This window comes from Triplophysa rosa, linkage group LG11 (assembly GCF_024868665.1).
Source record: "Triplophysa rosa linkage group LG11, Trosa_1v2, whole genome shotgun sequence".
NCBI lineage: Eukaryota > Metazoa > Chordata > Actinopteri > Cypriniformes > Nemacheilidae > Triplophysa > Triplophysa rosa.
The window spans coordinates 25,980,860-26,006,317 of NC_079900.1; the positions used below are offsets into that span (position 1 = coordinate 25,980,860).

Here is a 25,458-nt window from a genome sequence, read left to right on the forward strand (position 1 = left end):
CTCTCGCTCTCCCGAAACCAGTGATCGACAGCTGGCACCGATGAGGGTTCTCCAGACCAGGGGAACAGGGGAGGTTGATATCCTAGGATACACTGAAACGGGGTGAGACCGGTTGAGGTCTGTCGAAGGGAGTTTTGGGCGTACTCCGCCCAGGGTAGGAAACGGTGCCAGCTGTGTTGGTGAGTATGGCAGTATGATCTCAGGTACCTCCCGATGTCCTGTATCTTCCGCTCAGCCTGGCCTGTTCGCCTGAGGGTGATATCCGGAGGTCAAGCTCACCGAGATGTTCAGTATTCCGAAGAAGGCCTTCCAGACCCGGGAGATGAATTGGGGACCCCTGTCTGACACAACGTCTTCAGGAAGCCCGTAATTGCGAAACACATGGGTAAACAGGGCCTCAGCCGTCTCTAGTGCAGTGGGGAGCTGAGTGAGGGGAATCAACTTGCATGCTTTGGAGAACCTATCCACTGCCACCAGGATACAGGTGAATGTGTCAGACAGGGGCAGGTCGGTGATAAAGTCCACTGCGAGGTGAGACCACGGTCGTTAGGGGTATGGGCAATGGGAGTAGTTTTCCCTCCGGCAGGCGACGTGGTGTCTTTGCGATGGCGCAGACTGAGCATCTTTGACGAATCGGGCGATGTCCTGAGTCATCCCAGGCCACCAGTATCGGGCGGAGATGAGCGAGAGGGTGCGCTGTCTGCCTGGGTGTCCTGATCCCGGAACAGAATGAGCAGAGTCCACGAGGGTAGTGCGGAGCTCGGATGGCACAAAGATCCTACCCTCGGGACCTCCCGGCGGAGTAGGTGTTGGAGTTCAGCGATGTCCCGGTCGAGGGCCCACTGGATGGGGCAGACGAACAGGGCTGGAGGAAGCACTGGTTCAGGTTCGGTTAAATCTGGGGTGACGTAGTGTTGTCTGGAGAGAGCATCAGCTTTGCCATTTTGCGAGCCAGGTCGGTAAGTCACTTTGAAGTCGAACCGTGAGAAGAAGAGTGCCCAACGGGCCTGACGAGAATTCAGCCTCCGGGCCTCTTTGAGGTACTCCAGGTTACGGTGATCGGTGATCACGGTGAAGGGATAGTTCGCGCCCTCCAGCCAGTGTCGCCATTCTTCCAGAGCCAGTTTGATGGCTAGGAGCTCTTTATTCCCGATGTCGTAGTTTAACTCCGCCGGGGATAGCTTGCGGGAGAAGTAGGCACATGGATGGAGTCTAGGAGGCTTCCCCTGCCGCTGAGAGAGCACCGCTCCTACCCCGGTCGAAGAGGCATCCACTTCCACGAGAAAAGGCAGGTCTGGGTCGGGTAGAAGTAGGGTAGGAGCAGTACAGAAGGCTTGCTTCATCTGGTCAAAAGCTTTGAGAGCTTCGGGATTCCAGGACAGGGATCTCGAGCCTTTTCCAGTCATGGCGGTGAGGGGAGCTGCAATAGAGCTGAATCCAGCGATGAAGCGCCGGTAGAAATTAGCAAATCCTAAAAACCGCTGCATCTCCCTCACCGTATGGGGTTGTGACCAGTTCTGGACCGCCTCCACCTTCCCCTGATCCATGGTAACTTGGTTGAAAGAGATGATATAACCCAGAAATTGTATGGTGGATTGGTGAAACTGGCATTTCTCGAGTTTCAGGTATAGTTTATGTTGGCGTAGGCGTTGGAGGACGATGGAGACATGGGTAACGTGAGCGGGTCGAGAGCGGGAGTAAATAAGTATATCGTCGAGGTAAATTATAACGAATTTCCCCAGCAGGTCCCGGAAGATCTCATTCATAAAGCTCTGGAACACTGCTGGGGCGTTCACCAAGCCGAAGGGCATGACCTTATATTCGTAATGACCGTTGGGAGTCACAAAGGCCGTTTTCCATTCGTCACCTGGGCGAATCCGAATCAGGTTGTAGGCGCTTCTTAGATCCAGCTTGGTGAACAATGTGGCATGGCGTAACTGTTCCAGGGCGGCAGGTATCAGGGGAAGAGGATAGGCGAAGCGCTTGGTGTGACGATTGAGAACCCGATAGTCTATGCAGGGACGAAGACCTCCATCCTTTTTCCCTACGAAGAAGAAGCTTGACGCGGCAGGGGAGACAGACGGTCGGATGAAACCTTGTTGTAATGCCTCCTCGATATACTCCTCCATGGCCTTCTGCTCCGGGATGGACAAGGAATAGATCTTTCCTTTGGGCATTGTGGCCCCAGGCAGCAGCTCAATGGCGCAGTCCCATGGCCGGTGAGGAGGCAGCTCCGTAGCCCTCAGCTTGGAGAAGACGTCCTGGAACGACCGATAATCTACGGGAACCTCCCCGGAGTTGAGGACCTCAGGACTCTCGACGGTAGTGGCTAGGATGGGTAGTACCGGTTTTAGGAAAGTTTCCTCCTTGATCGGGACCCTGGTGTTGGCGGGGCGACCCGCCCATCCGGATATGATGCCAGTGCGCCAGTCCACGATAGGTTGACGTTCCATCAGCCAGGGTCGTCCCAGAACGATATCGGAGGTGGACCCCTCCAGTACCCAGAAGGAGATCTTCTCCGTATGCCTGGGAGAGATGTGAAGGGTGATGGGTGGGGAATGGTGTGTGATCCGACCTCGGCCCAGCGGTTTTCCTAGGATGTCTTGCACAAACATGGTCCTCCCGTTCCTTAGGCGCGGGAAGCCCAACTGAGTAAGAAGATTCAGAGAAATGAAGTTCCCGGCGGCTCCAGAGTCAATCAGGGCGTGGACTGGAACAGAGAAGTTAGGTGCAATAATGACCACTTGGGTAAGAGCAAGGTGAGGTAAGGAGGCCGGTGTATGGATAGAACTCACCGCTGGTCGAGCCGGACGGACGGGGCAGACGGCTAGGCGATGACCTGACCCTCCATGCTATTATTGTTTTGATATGTACCGTTACTTGTAGTAAATATTATTTTAGAATAAAGCTAACTTAAGACACCAATCTAAATTGTTCGGTAATCAATTTAGTACTATTTTGACAATACTATGTTTAGTGTATGACATGCACGAGGACCACATGAACTTGAGGGTGTTGGCCTGTTTGGTCTGAATAACATGGTAGTTAAACTGATGTTTATATGTAGCCTACAAAGCATCCTAATGCCCCTTTCATTTCTAATACACATTTGATTAATAATGTTGCATCAAATATATTAATATTGTTACCTGAGAACGTGGTGGATCCATCTTGCTTCGTTGAATACGTCGAGTCACTTTCAACCAATAAGATGCCATGTAAGAGGTCGCGTTTTCATTGGGCCGCCGTGGAAGCCTATCCCTGATTGGTTGACTACTTTTGACAGCCTATAATGCCTGGAACACACAGGAGGACCTCTCGAGAGCAAGAGTACCAAAGGATTCGTGGACGCACGGCACGCATTTTGAGTGCGCACACACTCACTGAGCGAGAGGAGAGAACATTCATAAGAGAGCAGCGTATAGTTGAAAGCGCGCATCCAGTTTTGTGCACGAGCGAAGGAAATCGGCGTGCGAGTGGAGAGATTCGCACGCTCGTATGGCAAGAATGCGCTCTCGCCTTGTAATAATGCGCTCGCGACATTTGTCATTATAATAACGCCATACATAACACGTAGTTCTAGGAAATGCCTAAGGACATGTTTTTATCACTGTTCCTCAAGCCTCCTCAGGTATTTTCATGATAATAAAGTATATTTATTAGGGCTGCAACAACTAATCGATAAAATCGATAATAATCGATAATGAAATTTGTTGTCAATGAATTTCCTTATCGATTAGTTGGTCTGTGACGTCACTTGAGAGCTGCGCAGTTCTCAAGTGACGTCAAAAAAAAAAGAAATCAAGCACTTCTTCCCTTTTAAAATGACCGTTTTAGATGTGTCTCTCCGTGCAGCATGAGCTGCGCAGTTTTAAATGCAGACGTGGTTCTCCGTGGATCCGTCTCTTCGTGCAGCGCGAGATGCGCAGTTTTAAAGTCACACGTGTCTCTCCGTGCAGCACGAGGTACGCAGTTTGAAAGTCACACGTGTCTCTCCGTGCAGCGCGAGATGCGCAGTTTTAAAGTCACACGTGTCTCTCCGTGCAGCGCGAGGTACGCAGTTTTAAAGTCAGACGTGTCTCTCTGTGGATGCGTCTCTCCGTGCAGCACATGTTGCGCAGTTTTAAAGTCACACGTGTCTCTCCGTGCAGCGCGAGGTGCGCAATATGAATGTCACACGTGTCACTCCGTGCAGCGCGAGGTACGCAGTTTTAAAGGCAGATGTGTCTCTCCGTGCGGCACATGTTGCGCAGTTTTAAAGTCAGACGTGTCTCTCCGTGCGTGCGTCTCCGTGCAGCGCGAGGTACGCAGTTTTAAAGTCAGACGTGTCTCTCTGTGGATGCGTCTCTCCGTGCAGCACATGTTGTGCAGTTTTAAAGTCACACGTGTCTCTCCGTGCAGCGCGAGTTGCGCAATATGAATGTCACACGTGTCACTCCGTGCAGCGCGAGGTACGCAGTTTTAAAGGCAGATGTGTCTCTCCGTGCGGCACATGTTGCGCAGTTTTAAAGTCGACGTGTTTTGCATGCATCTCTTCAAGCTGCGCAGTTTTAAAGTTTAAAGGGGAGAGGTGTTTTAAATGACAAAATTAAAGATTATATTAGTAAAACCCAATTTGTGGCGTTTGCACTTTGCAAAGTACATAATAGGCTAAATACCCTGATTTGGTGGTTTATTTAGTTCAGAGGTGGGTAACGAAGTACATTTACTTGAGTACTGTACTTAAGTACACTTTTTGAGTATTTGTACTGAAGTATTACTTTTTCTGTTTACTTTTTACTGTACTTCACTACATTTGAATGACAAATATCTCACTTTTCATGGCACAAAAAAATGATTTCCTTGGCCGACCCTCCCCTCGCTCCCACGTTTGGGAGAGACTATTGTCAGTTGCTTCTAATATGACACACATGAATCAACTCACCAGGTGTGTTAATTATGGAGACATTCACAACATTTTGGGAGAAGGCTAATGAGTTCAGTTGTGTATAGGCTGTCAACGACGCGTCGACGTCGTCGATTACGTCGACTACTAAAATACGTGACTGTGCGTGAAATGCGTCGACGCGTCGTATTATTTATGTTTATCTGCTGTAATAGCAGGTTTCTGTTCCCAGGCGTGTGTAAGTTAATCAGCAGAACAAGAGAAAGTATAATACACCCGACAAACAGCGGTTCGAGAGCGCTCGGACGCAGTAAGTTAGTGAATGGACGGAGGAATTCCCCCTAACGTTAGTCCCCGTGGAAATGCGATCATCACAGACATGGACACGCAATCACAACATGGACGGAGAGGGGACACGTAGATGTAGACTTTCATAATAAATTACTTTATTTTAACACACGCTTTACATTAATGATTTACATTAACGCTATTGTACTAGTGTAAGTTAGTGTATGTGAACCATTTGCAGATTGTGACCCTGCTTAAATTACTCTTAAGCTTCAAAAAGGACTAACTATCATGAAACCACCAATGCACTTTTTATGTCATTCGATAGCTTTATGCGAGGAATAAACCAATATAGCATAATTAAGAAACTCTGACCTCCGCTGGTGCTGTCTGTCAATGCTGCAGTCAGCATGCGTGTGTACGGTGACGGTCAGGACGCTACTCTTTCCAACATGTTCCAATGTTTTCATTATTCTTCATAATGACAAGATGATAGTCTATGGTTTTGTTTAAAATGTATTTTGCTAGAGACTGTGAGTTAACGTTACTCGCTGAGTGATAGCTTAGTTTATTAGAAGCACTGGAAGCGGTCTGAATATTTTGCGTCTTCATACGAAATAACTCTTTTTAAACCTCTGATTTAACTGTAAACTGTTGGATCTGATGCAACGCACTATGTGTTAAACATGTAACATATCATCTCTTCTCGTTGTGTTCTAACTATTATTTACTTTGGGGAGCAAAATGATCCCCGGGACTTCAGAAGTAGTAGGTGCTTTAAGCGCATCATTGTGTGTCCGGGATGCGCATAACTGTAAATAACGAAGCGAATGCATTAAGCGCATCATTCTGAGTTCCGGGTGCGCGGGCTCGCTTTAACGCCACTCTGCATTAGAGTCTTTTATACGGTGATAGTTTTTTACAATAAACAGAGACAGATAGTAGTATTTTTACTTTTACTCAATTACATTATGAGACTGAAAATAGAGTTGGATATTACTTGGAGGAAAAAAATACAGAGCATATAGCATGCTCTAGTATTTCATAAACACATTTTTAAATGTTTTTACATTTACATTTAGTCATTTAGCAGACGCTTTTATCCAAAGTGACTTACAGATGAGGGAAACAATGGAAGCAATTGGAACAACATAAGGACAACAAAAAGCGTAAGTGCAATAACAAAACTGGTCTCATATAACCTACCACAGTATACAGAGCTAAGTTTATTTTATGTTTTTACCTTCAATACAGTACTTAAGTACATAAAAAATCTGTCTTTTTTACTTTTAAAATTAGAACTACCTAATTAAAAGAAGATAGTGATTTTAATGTAAACACGGATTAAAATGTTAAAACAACAATATTTATTTATAAAATGTGAGTATAAAGTATGATTTGCTTTATAATTTAAGAAAATATTGGAACTTATTGTTTATTTGCAAAGTTTGCCAAAGGATTAATAAGGTAATCAAAAAATCTTTATTAGATTAATAAAAATAATAATCTTTAGATTAGTCGACTAATCGAAAAAATAATCGATAGATTAGTCGACAATTAAAATAATCGTTAGTTGCAGCCCTAGTTGTGTATGCTTTTCCCATATCTGATTTACTTATTATAAGCAAAAGATGTAATTACATTTTTATCCGATTAATCGAAAAAATAATTGTCAAACTAATCGATTATCAAAATAATCATTAGTTGCAGCCCTAATATTTATAATGATCATGTTTGACGGGTGTTGCTTTTTTAAATGCACATTATAAGCGACTCAAACTCACACTGCTTTTAGATCGAGCAGCATTTCCTACTGATCCCAGAGCCGTGCTTCACGGACAAGCTACGCATCAATAAAATAATTGATACCTTGCATTATCGCAGCCAGCTCAGTTTCAGCAGGATTTAGTGGTAACCGCGATTAACCGTGCACATGTCTAGAGTTAACTAAGCAAAAGTAGTAGTTAATAGTTTACTAAAACCGAGAACTGGACCTTAAAATAAAGTGTGACCAATATTATTAATATCTTTAATGCTAAATGTAGGTACAAGACGTTATGGTTTATAATCGGTCACAAACCTATATAGCAAACAGTAAACAGACAGCTAAAAATACTTCATTAGGCTACTGCTGCATTTTCATTTACTTGAGGGTTACAGTAAAAGTGTGGGGGGGGCTTAGCCCTCAGTGAGTATTTGAATGTAGTTCCTTTGACTTGATATTTATCTTAAATATTATCAAATTTTCTCTGCTTTTTTGTATTTACCTTGCACTAAATTATTATTTTTTATCAATTTTAGTGACAAATTTTCTTGAAAACTAAACAAAGTTGTTGGTGCTGGGAAACAGTACAGCTGGGAACAGCAGTGTTTCAATTGTGAAAACACTTGAAACTTTATTCTCTATACCTTTCTAATGTGCCCTTCCGTTGGTGCTTCATGTATTGTTTAGGTAGATTTTTTTCTTTGTTTAGTATTTAAAGAATTTATATTCATTTTCTTGCTAAATAATTTTTTTTGCACTCACACTGCACCAAACTCATAGTGGCCGAGGGCTTTCACCCAGAGGTTGCGCTAGACTTTTTCATGGACAGGCTCGTAAAAAAATTGTCATAATCTATTTTTACCCTTATATTGCTATCATATACTGTTGTGTACCAACATTAACACAACATTTCCCCAAAACCATGTTTAATCGGAGATACAAGGTTTATGATTTGGGAACAGGGAGATACGAGATTTACACTGTCATTGATAAGAATGGTACGGACACAGACGTCGCCGCTGCCAGCAGTGTTCATCAAAGTCTGCGGTCACGTTGAGCCTTTTGACAAGAGACGAGGCTTTAAGAGCTAATGAAAGCTAATGATTGTGGTTACATACATCTTCCTAAACTCTATTTTAAACGTTAGAGCTATGAGTGATGCAATACCAAAATAAAACGTTAAACAGGCTGTCTAATATAGGCGGAAATTAATCTGCACGCAAATAAAGTCGGCGGTCGCGTTGAACCTCTTGACAAGAGAAAAGGCTTCAATCATTAACCAAAGCTAATGACTGTGGTTACATACATCTTCCTAAACTCTATTTTAAAGGTTTAAGAACTATAAGTGATGTAATACAAAAAACGATGAGCTGACTAGGCTGTCTAATAAACTGTCACAACTGTCTAGGGGCCTAATGGTTAGAGAGTCGGACTCGTGACCAGAAGGTTGCCGGTTTGATTCCCAGGGCCGGTGGGTAACAACTGAGGTGCCCTTGAGCAAGGCACCTTACCCCTACTTGCTCCCCGAAAGCTGCAGTGATAGCTGCCCACTGCTCCGGGGGTACGTGTGTTCACCACTTGCTGTGCATGTGTTCACTACTCTCTGGATGGGTTAAATGCAGAGGTCACATTTTGTTGCCTTGTATTTGTACATGTGCAATGACAATAAAGTTGAATCTAAATCTAAATCTAATAGGCGGAAATTTGCCGAATCTGCTCACAAACTTACCTTCGTGGCTCACGGGCTTCCTTCTGCACCGAAGCATTACAGCTATCGATTTTTAACAAAACAGGCCTACTCAAATGTATCTAACCTAACTATTTTCACTTGTTATTGTCTAAAAAACTTTCAATCAGGAGACGTAATGGCGAGAAGCTCCCGCGGAGTGAAGAAGAGGTGGAGTTATGGAGTTAGTGTTAGGGTACTGCTCTGCTCTAAATTTAGCATTTAGAGACAGAATTTTCAGCTTTTTGGAAGACTTCACAGTCTCAGATGGTCTCTTCGACATGATTGTTTCAACTTTGAATAAATGTTTATAGCGTCATTTCGCGCCTTACTAACGTAACGTCATCACGCAAACAGGGAATATGCATTTCTGTCATTTTATTTGTCAGTTAATGAAAACATGGCAAAGAACAGGTATTTGTAAATTAGTTATAATGGGTTTTGAAAATGATTTAATCCAAAATTTGCCAAATTCCGTGACAATCCGTGTTATACAGTAAATTCCGTTTTTATGTCTGGATTCCGCGATTCCGTCCGTGTTTTCTGCATCGCGGAAATCATAGGGCCCTACAGAAACATTATATATCGTCGCTGTAGGGCGGAAACCTCCTATGTCCAAATTTGGTCAATTTCATATTTTTTCACAAATCGATGCTATTGGTCAGTCCCCATGTGGGTCTGTTATTTTTTTTACAAATTATTAACCAATCTAAAGTGTTGAAAATAGCTTGAGAGCAAATCTCTTAACTCCATTGTTTTTATGAATCGGGACAGCAACTGTTCTGCAAATTCTGTCAACACTCAATCGACTGGACGCGAAAGACCACCTGCGATAACCACCTGAAGTCAAAAACACACATGCGAAACAAGGAGAAGCTACAAGGCAAGAATTTATCCTTACAATGTACTATAGCAAGTACAGTAGCATCATCGGATGTGAGGCGTGAGTTTGTAGAAGACTTTGTTGCTGTGTGTGCAGAGGCTGATATCCCGTACGAGAAAATGAAAAAGTTGCGTCCGTTTCTCATAAAGCACTGCAAGCAAGGCGGATCGTTGCCTCAAAATGAAAGCAGCCTTCGTCAAACCCACTTACCTCGCGTCTTTGAGCAACACATGGAAGCCGTACTGAACAAGATCAGTGGGAAGAAAATGTGGGTTGTGGTTGATGAAACGACTGACATTCGAGATTGCAGCGTTTTAAACATTGTTATAGGTAAGTCAGTAATAATTTGGGATCATAATAAGTATAATAACAAAAGTAATCATCTAAAACTGTATACAATAAATTTTTTGTACTAATTACCCTTCTGGTATTTAAAATTCAATACATAGAGGCAGATTGTTGCTGCTGGGAGAAATAAATAGAAAATGTAATACTATGTATAACCACTAGATGTAGTATAGACCTATATAAACAGCAACTTGTGAATATACAGTCCTGTGTAGGAGAATAATGTTTTCTTTTTTTTAAAATTATTTTTCAAAATTATTTTATTAGGTTTTGCATTGGTTTAGTTGAAATTGCCTAACCTAAGTATATCATTCAAATGCACCAAATTAATTTAGTTCATTTAATTTCAGGAGTTGAAGGCCACTACTTTCTCACAGATGTAATTTTTATGGAGAGCTGCAACTACACAACCTTTTCCCAGTACTGGGGTCCCTCCACAGAAACAATCTGGATCTCAATGACGTGTGGGCACTAGTCACAGATAATGCATCATATTGCCTGAAGGCATTCAAAGAAGTCCTTAAAGGTGTTATGCCCAACAGTGTGCATGTGACCTGCCTCTGCCACGTCATCAATCTGGTAGGAGAGACCTGGCGGCATTATAAATACTTCACTGAGGTTGCATTACTGATGACCTGGATGAGATCTGTCTTCTTCAAGAAGCCTGCAAGAAAACGAAGATGGGTGAGCTTCCTGATTATGAAGCAGACAGTGCAGGCTAGGGTCCCCCCCCGAAGCAGTGAATACAAGGTGGAACAGCTGGTTTGAGGCAGTGAAATACCATGCAGAGCATGTTCATATCTATAAAGAATTCTTGTTGGCAGAGAATTTATCATCCCAGGCTGTCACTAACATTCTCAACTTGGTGGAAACCGAGGAGAAGGTGCAGGATCTCACTGTGAAAATGTCTTTCGTCTCTGAGGGCTGCTCCAAACTCATTACAGCTCTCTCAATCCTAGAAGGAACCCACCGACCCACAGCAGTGTCTGCATACAATGTCATGGAGGAGCTAGGTTCTTACCTTGCAAATGGAACCGCAAAAACTTGTGGGTTTGGTCCGAAGACAGATGCTCTTTTGAGACAGATGAGTATTAATGAGAGGAGAGAGGTGCTTGACCATCTCCATGATGCTTTCCACCTGGCCTTCACAAAGTTCTCAAAGCACTGGGACACACATTCAGCTAAAGAGATCTACAAGCTGGTTAGGGTGTTTGATCCTAGGCAGGCTGCAGCTATGGAAAAGCAGATTGAAGCCTATGCACAGCTGAAGCCCCTGGCAAATCCATCGGCAGAGCTCACCGAAGAGTGGATTGCCTATCAGTACTGTGTGTCGAGGGAAGCCATCTCTCCCTCTGTGGAACTTGGCGATTACTGGAAGGGTATGAGTGAGCGATTTCCAAGGATTGCGGAAATAGCAGTGCCCTACATCTACTTCCCAATGAGTTCAATCAACAGTGAGAGGAGTTTCAGCAAATATAAAACGCTCCTAACAGACAAGCGTGAAGCACTAACAGAGCTAAACACAAAGAGGCTGGCCATCATGTATTTTAATGGAGATGTCTCTGACAAATGGAAAACTTAGAATGGACACGCATAGCTCTGGCCATAAAGCAGTTCCACAGCTTATGTTTTTTCATCTCTGTTTTCATCACTATTTCATCACTCTGTTTGATAAAAAAATATTGTTTTGGATTTTACTGTGAAGTTTGTGAAGAGAAGAATTTGTTACTAGGGTAGTTGACAGTTGACAGGACTTTTAGCAAATATAAGGCACTTTTCACAGACAAGCATGAAGCACTCACTGAACCAAACACAAAGAGGCTGGCTGTCATGCGTTTTAATGGATATCTGTGTGAGATGGAAAATGGCCTGCATATCTCTGGCAATCAAGCAGTTCCATGTTTTTATTTTCATCAGTTGTACTGTTAACTATATTACAGCACTTTAGTTTAACAAAAAAAAAATCCAATGTTTTGTTTTGGATTTTGAAAGCTAGTGTTTTGTTTTTTGATGAAATTCTGTATTGAAGCAGTTTAAAATGATACCAATGCATTTTTACTTTTAATAAATTACTGTTAAATTGTATAAGTTTAATGATTTAAATGGATTATGAATGCATTCTGATAACTAAAACTTAATTTAGCCATTAAAACAGAGTCTGAAAATATTAAAACAGAAAAAAACGGAATCCAGCAAAATTAAAACAGAAAAAACGGAATTTGGGAAAAAATAAAACGGAATTCATAGGGCCCTATTTCTGTTGTCAGACATAAAATACTAATTACAGACAAATGTTTATATATCCAGTCAGTAACAATGACAGGTGCTTGTACACGCTGTTTTGTAATCATTCATTTATTCACTTACAAGTAGGGCTGTCACGATTATTAAATAATCGTCTCATCGCGATTGTTTGACCTCATCGCGATGGTTTCAGATCATCGCAATTATTGCACATCTCTATAGAAGACACGTAGTGTGGTGCATCTGCTTATTGCATATTTTAGTGTATATATTGTTACTAAAGCATGGTAATACTTGTAAAATGTACCACCACACCACAACACACTAAAAAAAAAACTAAAACATATACAAATTACCTGCAGTACAATTTAATATTATTTAAGCAAATCTCAGTGTGAAAACCAGTCTACCAAAATTTCATTAAAACACAAGTAAAATTTTATTGTAGTCTTGCAAGTGAGAAAAAAAACAGACTAGAAGCTTTTCTATGACTGATAGTATTTTAATGGTGGCTTCAATTCACACCTGATCAATTTACTTAATTTACAAGTATTTGGTTGTTGTATTATTGACAGGTAAAAGCCTAAACCTTAAATATATGATGACCCAATTTTTTCCCATGTATTTCCAAGAAAAAAACATAGTCTTGTATTCAGAAAAATATGGTCGTTTCAATCGCTGAATCAAAAATGTATGAGAATTAAACGTCAAAGCTCAAAAACAGACAATTAATCGTCATAATCGCAATGATTTATTAGACAATTAATCGTCAATCAAATTTCATAATCGTGACAGCCCTACTTACAAGTAACTTTAAGCTGCTGTTAGGTCATGAAAGGAGAAGACACAGAAAGACTTTTTTCCAATCACTGAAAGTTGTCCAAAATGATGCTAGTCGCTATCGCTCTCTGAAGGAAAAAACTCTGTAATGACAGCACCAGTGGTTTGTGCGCGCCTGTGCGTTTATGAGAGCACGTGACGAGAGGTTCTGATTGAATGACAGATGCACGCTTTGCAGAATCAGATCCAGACACAACACCACAAACACAACAATGTTAGAGATTGCTGTGTTATTGTCAAAAGTGCAAACAGATTTTCAGTTCGTTTTGAAACTATGGCGAAACAAATTAGACGGTGGTGGGCCATCATAGTCGTCTTGTTTATAAACACCCCTGGCTCTGCAACGCGAGTCTCTGCTGATCCCGCGTGGGTTTTCCTGAATGGACGATGGCATTTATGAGTATGAATGGGGAACGTACGGATCTCTTCGATCACGTTCTGATGAAAGGAAATGATTGGATGCAACCAAATCGACAAAAAGGGGAATTATATACTGCCCTCATTGTAATCCGTCAAAGTGACGGACGACCTTCAGATTTTTCCGTCACTGATATAAAATTGACTGAGAAATTTCGGTTAACTCTGCTTTCACCATACCTGTCAACACTCCCGTTTTTCATGGGAGTCTCCCGTTTTTCACACCCATCTCCCGCCACCCTCCTGTTTTGTTATTTCTCCCGTGAAACTCCCGGACCGACGGGAACCGGAACACGTTCACGGGGTGGCTCTGTGGCTTGAGCCACTGCCCATTTGCCCTCATAGGCTGGCGCCCTTTGGTAGGCGAAATAGAATGGTAGCCGAAGTGGAGTAGAGAGGATTCACATCCCCGCGAAAAACGTTCTCTTATTACACCGCTAAAGGTCCGCATATTCCACTCCGCATTTCCTTTTACCGTTCGCTCCTCACAGTCTGTGTCCGCTCAATGAAGACGACAGACCATTTCATCGACAAGTACAGTGCTCGAATTGAGGGGGTCTGGGGGATCCGGGACCCCCCATAAGAAGTAAAAAATATACTTAGGGGGATCCCTCAGATATTTTTATTTGAGTAAAAATGATAATGATACATGTGATTAAATTCATGCAATGGATGTGGTAAATTTCGTGAATTAATTATTTACAATAATTTATATTAAGTTTGTTTATGGGCTAGTTGTCATGTCTCTTTAAATTTTAAACGCCCCACGTCTAAAGAACGTTTTAATATATGGTATGTATTAAATAAATTTGTTAAACTGTTAAACACTTTTTTTGCTTCATTTTTTGATGGCTCATACTCTACATGTTTTGACTGTTTGTGAACTCCCATTTTACCATGTATTGAGCCGTAATGTCCCCAATTATATCTATGGAGCAACTAGATTACTGCTATAGCTATTGTGTTCTTTATAGATTGAGTCACAGATATTGTTGACAGAGAAGACGGCTGACCGAGTTTATCAGGACTTAACGAAAGGTTAGCAGTGTTTCCCACACATCTCCCACACGTCCATTCTCTATGGTGCTTGGTGTGTGTCTTGCCCTCTACCAGTTATTTTAATTTCATTTTTAGTTGAAAGTACACAATACATTATTATTTATATATATATTTTAAACTTACTAATATTAAATAAATATATTATTGTGGGATTCAATAGATAATAGAAAGATCTAAAAAATCAACTAAGATTTGAGTATTTTAATGCTTTTTAATTGTGTTTTTTTTTGTGGGACAGCGTTTGCACCAGTTCTGTAGAATGGCCCATTTACAGCTTTTTTTTTTGTTATTTTTTGTCCGCTGGCTTTACGATTGTCATGTTATATTCTTTTTTTATTCGTTGTTGTTATCGTCCATTGATAGCGGAGTGAGTGTCAGCTCAATCACTGGCTGGAGAGACTGCGCACCAGTTATTTCCGGCCTTTAATACAGATAATAACATTTTCGGCTGCAGAAATTTCGGTGCATCCTTCCTTTATTGTACGTGATTGTTTGTGCCAGAGTTGTAAGTACAATGGCGGGGGAAATAACATATTCTTGCGCATACAAAGAAGAAACGCGAAGTCATGCGCTCAAGCAGTTAACATTATGCTATAGATGGAACTGAATAAAAAATTATATAATAAATGCAGATCTTCACAAACAGCATATTTTCACTGTGCACATTGCATTCAGTCGAGCGAGTGTAAATAAGACAAGTGTGATGCGTCCCACGCAGATGCAAGAGACTGTGGAGACCGGTACTGATTGTGAGAATAAAGACACAAAGTTTTACGTGTTGATTTCATTTGTAGGGCTGCACGATTCTTGCTAAAATCTGAATCACTATTCTCTCACATGATTCTTGTTTTTTTAACCAAAACATTTATTGCATTCAAGTAAAAAAACACAGTACACGCACTTAAAATAAAGTGCTATACTTTAAGTAGAATAAACTTAAACGTGTGTGCTCATATTTTTTATCTAACTTTAAATAAAAGTAATTAAAATCTAGAAACATACAATGCTGTCCTCAATGTCAAAATGGGTTCAATGAGAAAGCAACAGTTTTTCGACCCTTAAAATAATGTCTCTAAAATTATTTCAGTGTGCTGTGTTCGGTTGATACACACAGCCCCGCCCATCCTCTGCCTGGGGAAGAGTGTGACATGGTTTCCAAGCGACGTTTCTGCATTTGCCGGTTCCATCAGTTTAGTAAACAAATTCACGTGTATTGCTCTGCCCACGGGGAAGCTTATACAGCGACATAATTTTTTTTTTATTGACACGCAAAAGCCTCAAATATGTAAAATATCCTCAAATATAAGATGAGTGGAAAGCCGTAAATGAGGGAGAAGTGATGGAGATTTATGACTGAATTATTTGCTATCTCAGCCCCATTCATTTGTTCATGTTTTAGGATTTACAGTTGAGGTTAAAAGTTTACCATTTCCTTGCAGAATCTGGAAAATGCTTAAAATTTGGGAAAAATAAGAGGGGTTTTGAAAATCAAGGTTTTTTTAATTTAGTCCTGCCCTGAAGTTATTTCATGAAAGAAATGTTAACATAAAGTTCACACCAAAGAATAATAACAAATTTCTAAAAATAGCCCAGGTCAAAATTTTACATCCTCTGATTCTTAATACTGTATGATGTTACCTGAAAAATCAATGACAATCAATGTTTTGTCACAGTTGTTTAAGGGTTTCTTGTTTGTCCTGAGTCATTAAACTGTTCTCTGATCTTCAGAAAAATTATCTAGGTCCATCAGAATCTTAGCTTGTAACTACTGTATGATTGAGGACAATCAAGAGACTTATACACAACTATTGCAATAGATAGATAGAAACATTCAGTGATGCTCATGAAGGCAGCACGATTCATGTATAGTCAAGTGGGTGTAAACCTCTGAAAAATGAAAATTCTGTCATCTACTCACCCTCTTGTTATTTCAAACCTGTATGACTGCAGAAAAAAAAGAAGATAATTTGAAGAAAGTTGCTAACCGGACAGCGTCTGCACTCATTCACTTCTATTGGATAGACACAAAACCAATGCAAGTGAACAGGTGCCAGCAACATTCTTCAAAATCTCATATTTTGTGCTCTGCAGAAGAAAGTCATACAGGTTTGAAATGACAAGAGGATGAGTAAATGATGACAGAATTGTCATGTTTAGGTGAACTATTACTTTAAGACAGACACTTTCTTTACTGTTGTGAAGACTATTATGTCTGTGTAACTTTCATATCTAAAGTTCTCCACCATTGACCACAGCACACTCCTACATGGACTCGAAAATTACGTCGGCATTAAAGGAATAGCTTTGAAATGGTTTAAATCTTATTTATCCGACAGTTTTCAATTTGTAGCAATAAACAATGAGGTGTCACGCAAATCCAGTACGGTGTACCACAGGGCTCAGTCTTAGGGCCTCTGCTCTTCGCATTATACATGCTACCTCTAGGAGATATAATAAAGCGACACAGAGTTAGCTTTCACTGTTATGCTGATGATACTCAACTTTATATTTCCTTGAAGCCTCATGAAACAGCAGTTCCATCGAATAATGGAATTATTAGAGTAACAACTTTTTATTACTGAACTCGGACAAAACAGAAGTGTTACTTGTTGTACCGAAAACTGCTATACCTAACAACCAAGAATACTGCTTAACTATTGACGGATGTTCCATAAAACCCTAGTCGTCAGCAAAGAATCTTGGCATTCTATTCGATAGTAATCTGTCATTTGAGAGCCACGTCGCCAACACCTGTAAAATTGCGTGTTTCCATTTTAAGAATATATCTAATCTACGTCATATGCTGTCAATGTCAGATGCAGAGAAGTTAATTCATGCATTCATGACATCAAGACTAGATTACTGTAATGCACTGTTAGGTGGTTGCCCTGCAGGCTTATTACAAAAACTCCAACTGGTCCAAAACGCGGCAGCTCGAGTTCTTACACGTACAAAAAAGTATGAACATATTAGCCCGGTTCTGTCAACCTTGCACTGGTTACCTATAAAGCATCGCGTTAACTTTAAAATCTTGCTTATTACCTATAAAGCCTTACATGGTTTAGCTCCTCAGTACTTGAATGAACTCCTTTTGTATTACAGTCCTTCACGTGCATTACGCTCTCAGGCGTCCTGTCAGTTGGTAATACCTAGAATTTCAAAATCAAGTGCAGGTGGTAGATCCTTATCCTATCTAGCGCCTAAACTTTGGAATAGTCTTCCCTGCACTGTCCAGGAGGCAGACACACTCTGTCAGTTTAAATCTAGACTAAAGACGCATCTTTTTAATCTTGCATACACTACTCTTCCATAATATAAATCTTCAGAGGGTTTAGGCTGCATTAGTTAGATCAACCGGAACCAAAAACACAACTGATGTGCTTGTTGCATCAAAGAGTGCAGAACAGTACTCTACTCTCAGCCAGTCTTGTCTCATTGTTCCAAGGTTACCACAGCGAGCAGGATGCAGATCATGCCCAGACCTGATGGTAGAGCGGAGAATGGGAAGCGGCGACCTGACAAGAGCTGAGATGATAGAGCTGGATAAAGAAGGACGCAGTCACCTGACACGTCTTCACCACAAAATTTCAAATGCTATTAGATTATTAATGATAATCTTAAAACTATAATTTACCTTATTAGTAAGTTTATTTATTTTTATTTAGCCTTGTTGTGCAAGCTCAGTGGAGCTTGTGCAGAGGCAGCAGCTTTTGCCAGAGGGGAACTGGAATCCCCTGGTTGGGCCTGGGTTCTCCTGAGGTTTTTTTTCTCGATTAGAGTTTTGGGTTCCTTTCCACCGTTTGCATACTGTTCTTTTGCACTATTTGCCTGACCGGGGGGCTGCTTTAGAATTAGAATTTTAAAGTTTTGCTTAATTAATATTGCATATAGGAATTTATTGTCTGTTATATTTGACCTGTTCTTCTCTCTCCTTTATCTTAAATGTGTGCTCTCACTGTGCGTGTGTGTGTGTGTGTGCGTGTGTGTGCGCGTCCGTGTGTGTGTGTCTATGTCTATGTGTGTTAGTACGTGTGCATATTGTGTGTGTGGAGTGTTTTGTATGTGTGTATGTCTGTCTTCTGTGTTTTCACCTTTTTCTTGTTTTTACAGGTACAACTTTAATTGTTTTGCTTATAGTCAATATGTCTTATGTACAGCTGCTTTGTAACAATGAAAATTGTAAAAAGCGCTATATAAATAAAGTTGAGTTGAGTTGTTGTGATTTGATGTGAGCTGTGCTCATGCGTTGTAGATCTTGTAGGATTAAAGCAGCAATTATAATAACCTGCTGGCATTTTGTGTATTGTTTGTTTGTGTAAGCTTTCTTTATCAGCTGCAATGTCTTTGCATTGCATGTTTTTTTGTAAAGCAATTTGTCACTGTGTTTTCACAGGGTTTTTGCAGCAGCAGCACCGTGTCAGTCCCAGAGAGTCTGCTGTTTGTGTCCACACTGGATGGGAATCTCCACGCAGTCAGCAGGAGATCTGGATCCATCAAATGGACCCTGAAAGAAGGTACAGATGGAAACTGAAAGATGTTTCTCATGGGCTTGGAGCTTGAGGTATCAAGTGTGTAATGCACTGTGAATGGCCAGCATCATGTGAAAGTGTGAAAGGGAACACCACCTGTATTGTGGCCGGGAGTATTATGGAGTGTCATATTATCTTTTTGCTTTTTATGAGGTGATGCGCAGACCGATCGGCTTATGGCATCGAAGTACCTGGAGAGCAGAGCTCTGTCTGCATTGGAATCGTTCTCAGTTTTACCATAGTTAAAACATACTTAATTAGGTAGGGGAAAATACCTGGATATGACAGATGGGCTGTAGGGATCAAGTAGGCTGCAGGGATCAAGTAGGCTGCCTTTAAAAAGTGGTTGATAAGCAACACCACGTTTATGAAATGTTTTCATTTGGTACCATTAGTACCGGGCTGGGCAGCATATTATTTCATGCAACGAGTAAGGGTGCCCTCATCTAAAGTCAGGTTTACAAACAGGACACAGGATGTCAAACCAAGCTTGTGCACAACTGCCTGTCATATCTACTTACCTGGAAAAAAAAAATTTGTTTCTGCTTTTATGTCAAAATGTGTTGTTTTTCCCAGCATGATAGCCGAAGTGCAGTATCTGTAATTATTAACCCAGCAACTGCAGTTCACAAACAACATATTGTCAAGATCAGGCATGTCACCACATTTCGGGTTGAGCTGTCTCTCCAAACAGATTTCAATGCATGTTAAAATAACCTTAACTCCTGCTGTATTTAACATGCATTAATCTTCTTTCATTGGCAGGTGGCACCATGGCCACCTGCTGCCCTTATTTCTCAATATTCACAAGGCCATAGTACGTCAATTTTATCCACCTGCTGCATCTCTGAGAATCCTGATGCACAGGTTAAGCGGGTCATGCATGCTGGAGCTACAGGCCTGCTGTGTGCGTTACAGCCGTGGCAGTACATGCCCACAGGGGTCAGTGCCCCAGTGTAGTCTGACCTGGCATGCTGTCAATGTGGTCAGGTGTTGAAATATACTCACCCACTCACTCACTCTTTCCCACCATTTGGTTTAATTGAGGTTGAGGCTGTACGGCTGGCATCAACCAACAATTTATTCTTGACCCGGCACATGATGGGAGATGCTTGCTGTCTGAACTTTTGTTGTCATTCGTGTCACCTCAAGTCACAAACACTCAAATAGACAGGGGTTAGACCAGGGGTCTCCAACCTTTTTGTAAGAGAGGGCTACCTGAATAGATAAAATCATCCAGAGGGATACTTTCAAACTTTAAACTGTTCGATGCATAATGTGATACTTTTTTTCGCCGTTTTACTTAACTTTTAGGGTTAAGTTATAATTAATCATTTTGTTACCGTCAATTTAACCTTAGTTATAGCCTACCACCATAACCATTCACAAAATAAATGCTTATTTTTTGTTTTAACTGTATACAAAGAAACCGTTTCCATACAGAAATTGAATAAACTTTCATGACGATGCAGCACTATGAGTGAAACGAACCAACTCACGTGTCTCTACGATGTTCTGATGCAGAGATATAGGTTTTGCTAAACGGTTGCTAGGCTAATCTGTTTGGGTGCTATGGGCGTGGCTTGGTATATACCATTGATGATGCTCTAAGCTATGAGTGAAACGAACCAACTCCCGTGTCTCTACGATGTTCTTATGCAGAGATATAGGTTTTGTTAAACAGTTGCTAGGCTAACCTGTTTGGTTGCTATGGGCGTGGCTTGGTATATGCCAATTGATGATGCTCTAAGCTATGAGTGAAACGAACCAACTCCCGTGTCTCTACGATGTTCTGATGCATAGATATAGGTTTTGCTAAATGGTTGCTAGGCTAACCTGTTTGGTTGCTATGGGCGTGGCTTAGAAAATGACAATTGATGATGCTCTAAGCTATGAGTGAAACGAACCAACTCCAGTGTATCTAAGATGTTCTGATGAAGAGATATAGGTATTGCTAAATGGTTGCTAGGCTAACCTGTTTGGTTGCTATGGGCGTGGCTTAGTAGAAACCAATTGATGATGCTTCAAGTCCCAAGTGAAACAAACCAACCCCCATGTCTCTACAATGTTCTGATATAGAGTTATAGGTCTTGTTAAATGGTTGCTAAGTTAACATGTTTTGTTGCTATGGGCGTGGCTTCGTAGCTTAATGAAGTTTCAGGGATACTGATTGGTTGCCTGAGCCAAATGAGGCCACCCCCTTATCTCTACGACACTGTTTTGCAAAGATATCCATCTGGACTTTTTATAATGGGAGTCTCTGTAGCCGCAAGCACGAGTATTAAGCCCATTGCATGCCGCACAAGCAGGAACCAATCCGAACGGTCCTAAACTTTGGCAAAAATTTGCATACCCACTCAGATTTAATGCGAGCTGAGCTGTGTTGCCGCGCTAGGCTCAGGGCGGCAGTTCATACAGCAAAGTGAAATTGTTAAGGGCAATAGATGGCAGCGCACGGTGTAGCCGGGCACCTGCTAATAATAAACTACCGGCATGCAGGTTTTCCCCCCGCCGGCGAAAATTAGGAGACCTAGTAACTCGACGAGGTGAATTGAATGGGGTGAAAACAAAAACCGTTCACTCCGCATCACCATCCCAAGTCGCAATTCATCACTGATCCAAGCGATGCAGAAAATGTTGTCTGAGGGAACTTGGAACACATTGCTTCACAAGTTTATCGGCGCAGACGCTACACCTCCCCCCCACTACCTAAACGACCTAGCTGAGAGCAGCATAGTTAAGCCGCTAGTCGCTACAGGTACTGTAGTTGTGGGGGGCGCCGCAACAGTCAGCACTTGTGCCACTAGAGAGGACACATCCAGTCTGTAAAATCTGGCAAAGGTATTCTGCGAAGACCAGCCCCCTGTCCTGAACAGACACCCCTCTCGACCAAGCCCATGAAGAGGCCACAGCTCTAGTAGAGTGGGCCCTAAGATCGATTGGGCAGTCCTCGCCCTGACTGGCGTATGCCAACGCTATCGCGTCTGTTATCCAATGAGACAACCTCTGCCTTGAAACGGGACATCCCTTAGCTGGTCCGCCGTAGCAAGCGAACAGCTGGTCAGACTGTCTAAACGAGGCAGACCGCTCAATGTAAATCCTCAAAGCCCGCACCGGGCACAGTGCGCGCTGATCATAATCCTGCGAGACTGGCAGCTCTGGGGAGAAAGCAGGCAGGGATATTGCGCTCGATATTGTATCCAAGCACGACTCTCTAAACTCCCAAGGGCTCCCTGTCCCTGTGAACCCGCCACACGTGCAGACGCCACAGCTCGGGGTTGGGGTGCCAGATTGTGCCACTCGCTTGGGTCAGCAGATCCCTCCTCAGCAGAATCGGCCACGGAGGTGCTGCCAGCAACTCCATTAGGTCGGGAAACCATGGCTGATTTGTCCATTTCGGGGCGATCAGCATCACAGAAGCTTTTTCTGTCCTGATTTTGCATAGCACCAACGGTAAAATCTTCACTAGTGGAAACGCATAAAGGCTGGCTCTCGGCCATGGTCTCGTGAGCGCGTCCCCCCCAGCGGGGAGCTCGAGAGGGAGAAGAACAGAGGGTAGTGCGTATTCTTCTCCGTCGCAAAAAGATCGACATCCGCTTTCCCGAACCGATCCCAGGTCAAGCTCACTGACTTGAGGGTTCAACCTCCCTTCCCAGTGAGGGGGGCCATCCCTTGACAGCATGTCCGCTCCACAGTTCATCTGACCGGGCACATGGAGCGCAGGTGACGATCGGCCCAAAGGAGGAGAAGCACCGCCTGCTTTAAGAGGGCTCTCGAACGAACGCCACCCTGTTGATTTATGTAGGACACTACCGACATGTTGTCCATACGTATCAGTACATGTTGCGACTCGATCTGCAGGAGAAAGCACTTCAGGGCCAAGAAAACCACTTTCAACTCTTAAGTGGCCGGGGCGCCGTCGCACAGGGCACCCCATCCCGTCAGAGATGCGTCTGTCGTAATCACTTTCTGCCCAGTGATCGGACTCAACTGGACGCCGCGGCGATACATGTCGGGTCTGCGCCACAGTTTCAGGGCGTTTAGACACCTGTGCTTTACCGCGACTCTCGCATGCCCCGCTAACCAAGCGTTTCTCGGTAAGCGGGACCTCAGCCAAAGCTGGAGGGGATGCATGAACAACAGACCGAGGTGGCACGCTGCGGTTGCTGATGCCATCAGCCCCAAAAGCCTCTGAAACACTTTTAGCCTGATAGGGTGTCCCAGACTGAAAAGGCTCAAGGGTGACATGATACTTCACGCGCTCTGGGCTCAGGTGAGCGCGCATGGTGATCAAGTTTAAGCACACTCCCAAATACACGATCAACCGGCTGGGGAGAAGCACGCTCTTCTGTCTGTTCACACACAGTCCCAAGGTTTCCATGTGCGAAAGGAGCCTGCATGCATGGGCTTTGAACATCTCTTGCGAGTGGGCTAAAACCAGCCAATCATCCAAATTATTCAGAATGCGCATACCGCTCGCTCTCAGAGGGGATAAAGCCGCATCCACTATCTTTGTAAGTGTGCGCGGAGATAACGCCAGCCCGAAGGGGAGCACCGTGAATTGGTACGCGGTTCCCTCGAATGCAAAGGAAGCGCCTGTGGCGAGGGGCTATCTGAACATGAAAGTATGCATCTTTCAGATCCACTGAAATAAACCAGTCCCCGGGGCGAATCTGCATGAGGATCTGTTTTATCGTCGTCATTCTGAAAGCGCATTTGTACAGCGCACGATTGATGGGTCTCAGGTCTAGAATCTGCCGGAAAGTTCCATCTCTCTTTGGAACGACAAAATGGCAGCTGTTGAAGCCGCTCTCTCTCGTTTGGGGAGACTACATCTATCGCTTGCTTCGCGGCAGTGTTAATTTCGTTGATGAAAACTATGACGAAAAGTATTTGTTAACGACATATTTTCACTGACGAAAACGAGACGATAACTAAATAAAAATGAATGCATGATAACGAAAACTGTAATAAAAATATACTGACATTTTCGTCAACTAATAAAAACGAGACGAAAATATTCTTGTTCCACCTGGCGGACGTTTGCGCGCATGTGCTTATCTCATATAAACGGTAGAGAGAAGTCTCTGTGAGAAGGGGAAGCACACACATGTATTCTGTGTCTCCACGCGGTTTACAAGGCGTCTTATTTTCCTTCATGATCGCCGGTAAAACACCGCAAACTTGAAGCGCGACTGCAGGCGAGTCACCCCGAAAAACATTACGAAGGCAGCTCAAAGGTTTTTATATGCCTATGTTAACTTAACACGAGCTGCTGCATAACGTGAAATGCAACAAAGTCAGCAAAAAGAAACCAGCGCTGTCCTCTACTGATTATAGAAGTGATGAAGTGAGTCAAACTGTACATTCCAACCAAATATGTAACATGTTTGCATAACTAAAGAAATGTAATACAATTTATATAATGCCTTTTTGAAAGCTATTTCTCATTCATTGCTGTATCAAGCAAAGACAGTGCAGCTCTTTCTTCAAAGAGGCATGCCATGAGCCAATAGCCTTTGAGTGTGAGCCCTGTCAGAGCGTTTCATTGGTTGAATGAACTGAATGAATACGCCCTACTTAACGAGTCAATTGAGTCAAATGGGATTGAATGAACTGGAACATGTCGTTCATGGTCTAATATTCTGTGTTCCAACAATGCAAATCTAGTTACTGAACTTTTCTGAAAAATAAAGGTAATGACCTGGTTTAATTTCATTTTAAGGTGAAGTAAATTATGTCAAAACAGTTGAATCTTTGTATGGAACATTTAATTACACCAAGTAAATGATTTAAACCATTTAGATTTTAGTAGACTAAATATAATGTATATTTATTCGACTAAAATGTTTTTCATATTTCGTCGACTAAAACTAGACTAAAACTAAAATGATGGGGTTGACTAAAATGTGACTAAAACTAAATTGCATTTTCGTCAAAAGACTATGACTAAAACTAAATCAAAATTTGCTGTCAAAATTAACACTGCTTCGCGGGGAGGTTGCCGATCTCCTGTCTCAACACCGGTATATTCTGCGGGGAGACTACGGACAGGACCATGCCATTGATGCCATTGATGGTCTGCGCTGGAGCGAGTAACTGTGCTCTATTATATTCAGCACCCAGGGCGAGATACCCGGGATGGACTACCATGCCTCCTTGTAGACGCGCAAGGGACACAACGCCTCGTTCTGCACTCTCAGGGTTATCCCGCGCGTGGGAGAAGCCACCATCAGCGGACTCAGCTGCGGCGCATGAGCGCCGATCTGAGCTCTGCCAAAAGAGCTTTGACTCGCGGTAACCAGAGTATGAGACAGGACATAAGAGGGGATTGGTGCATCGCTGTGAGGCCGGGGATGCGTCCAACCTGGCACAGAATGAGACAGCAGCGGCATGGAGGCGGCGAGCTTGCTGCGTTCATAAGAGGAGGAGAATACTCTGATTGTGAAAATGTTTGCATTTTTATTACATTTG

The 25,458-nt window shown here is 42.6% G+C and overlaps 1 protein-coding gene across 3 annotated transcripts in view; it reads left to right on the plus strand.

Annotated features, from left to right (window-relative positions):
- Positions 1 to 25,458, plus strand: part of LOC130561538 (serine/threonine-protein kinase/endoribonuclease IRE1-like) — a 135,522-nt gene that overhangs the window by 12,904 nt on the left and 97,160 nt on the right. For all 3 annotated transcript variants that reach the window (XM_057345948.1, XM_057345949.1, XM_057345950.1), the window contains exon 2: positions 18,849 to 18,969. In XM_057345948.1, the coding sequence (XP_057201931.1) occupies positions 18,849 to 18,969 (121 nt within the window). The remainder of the gene's footprint in view (positions 1 to 18,848; positions 18,970 to 25,458) is intronic.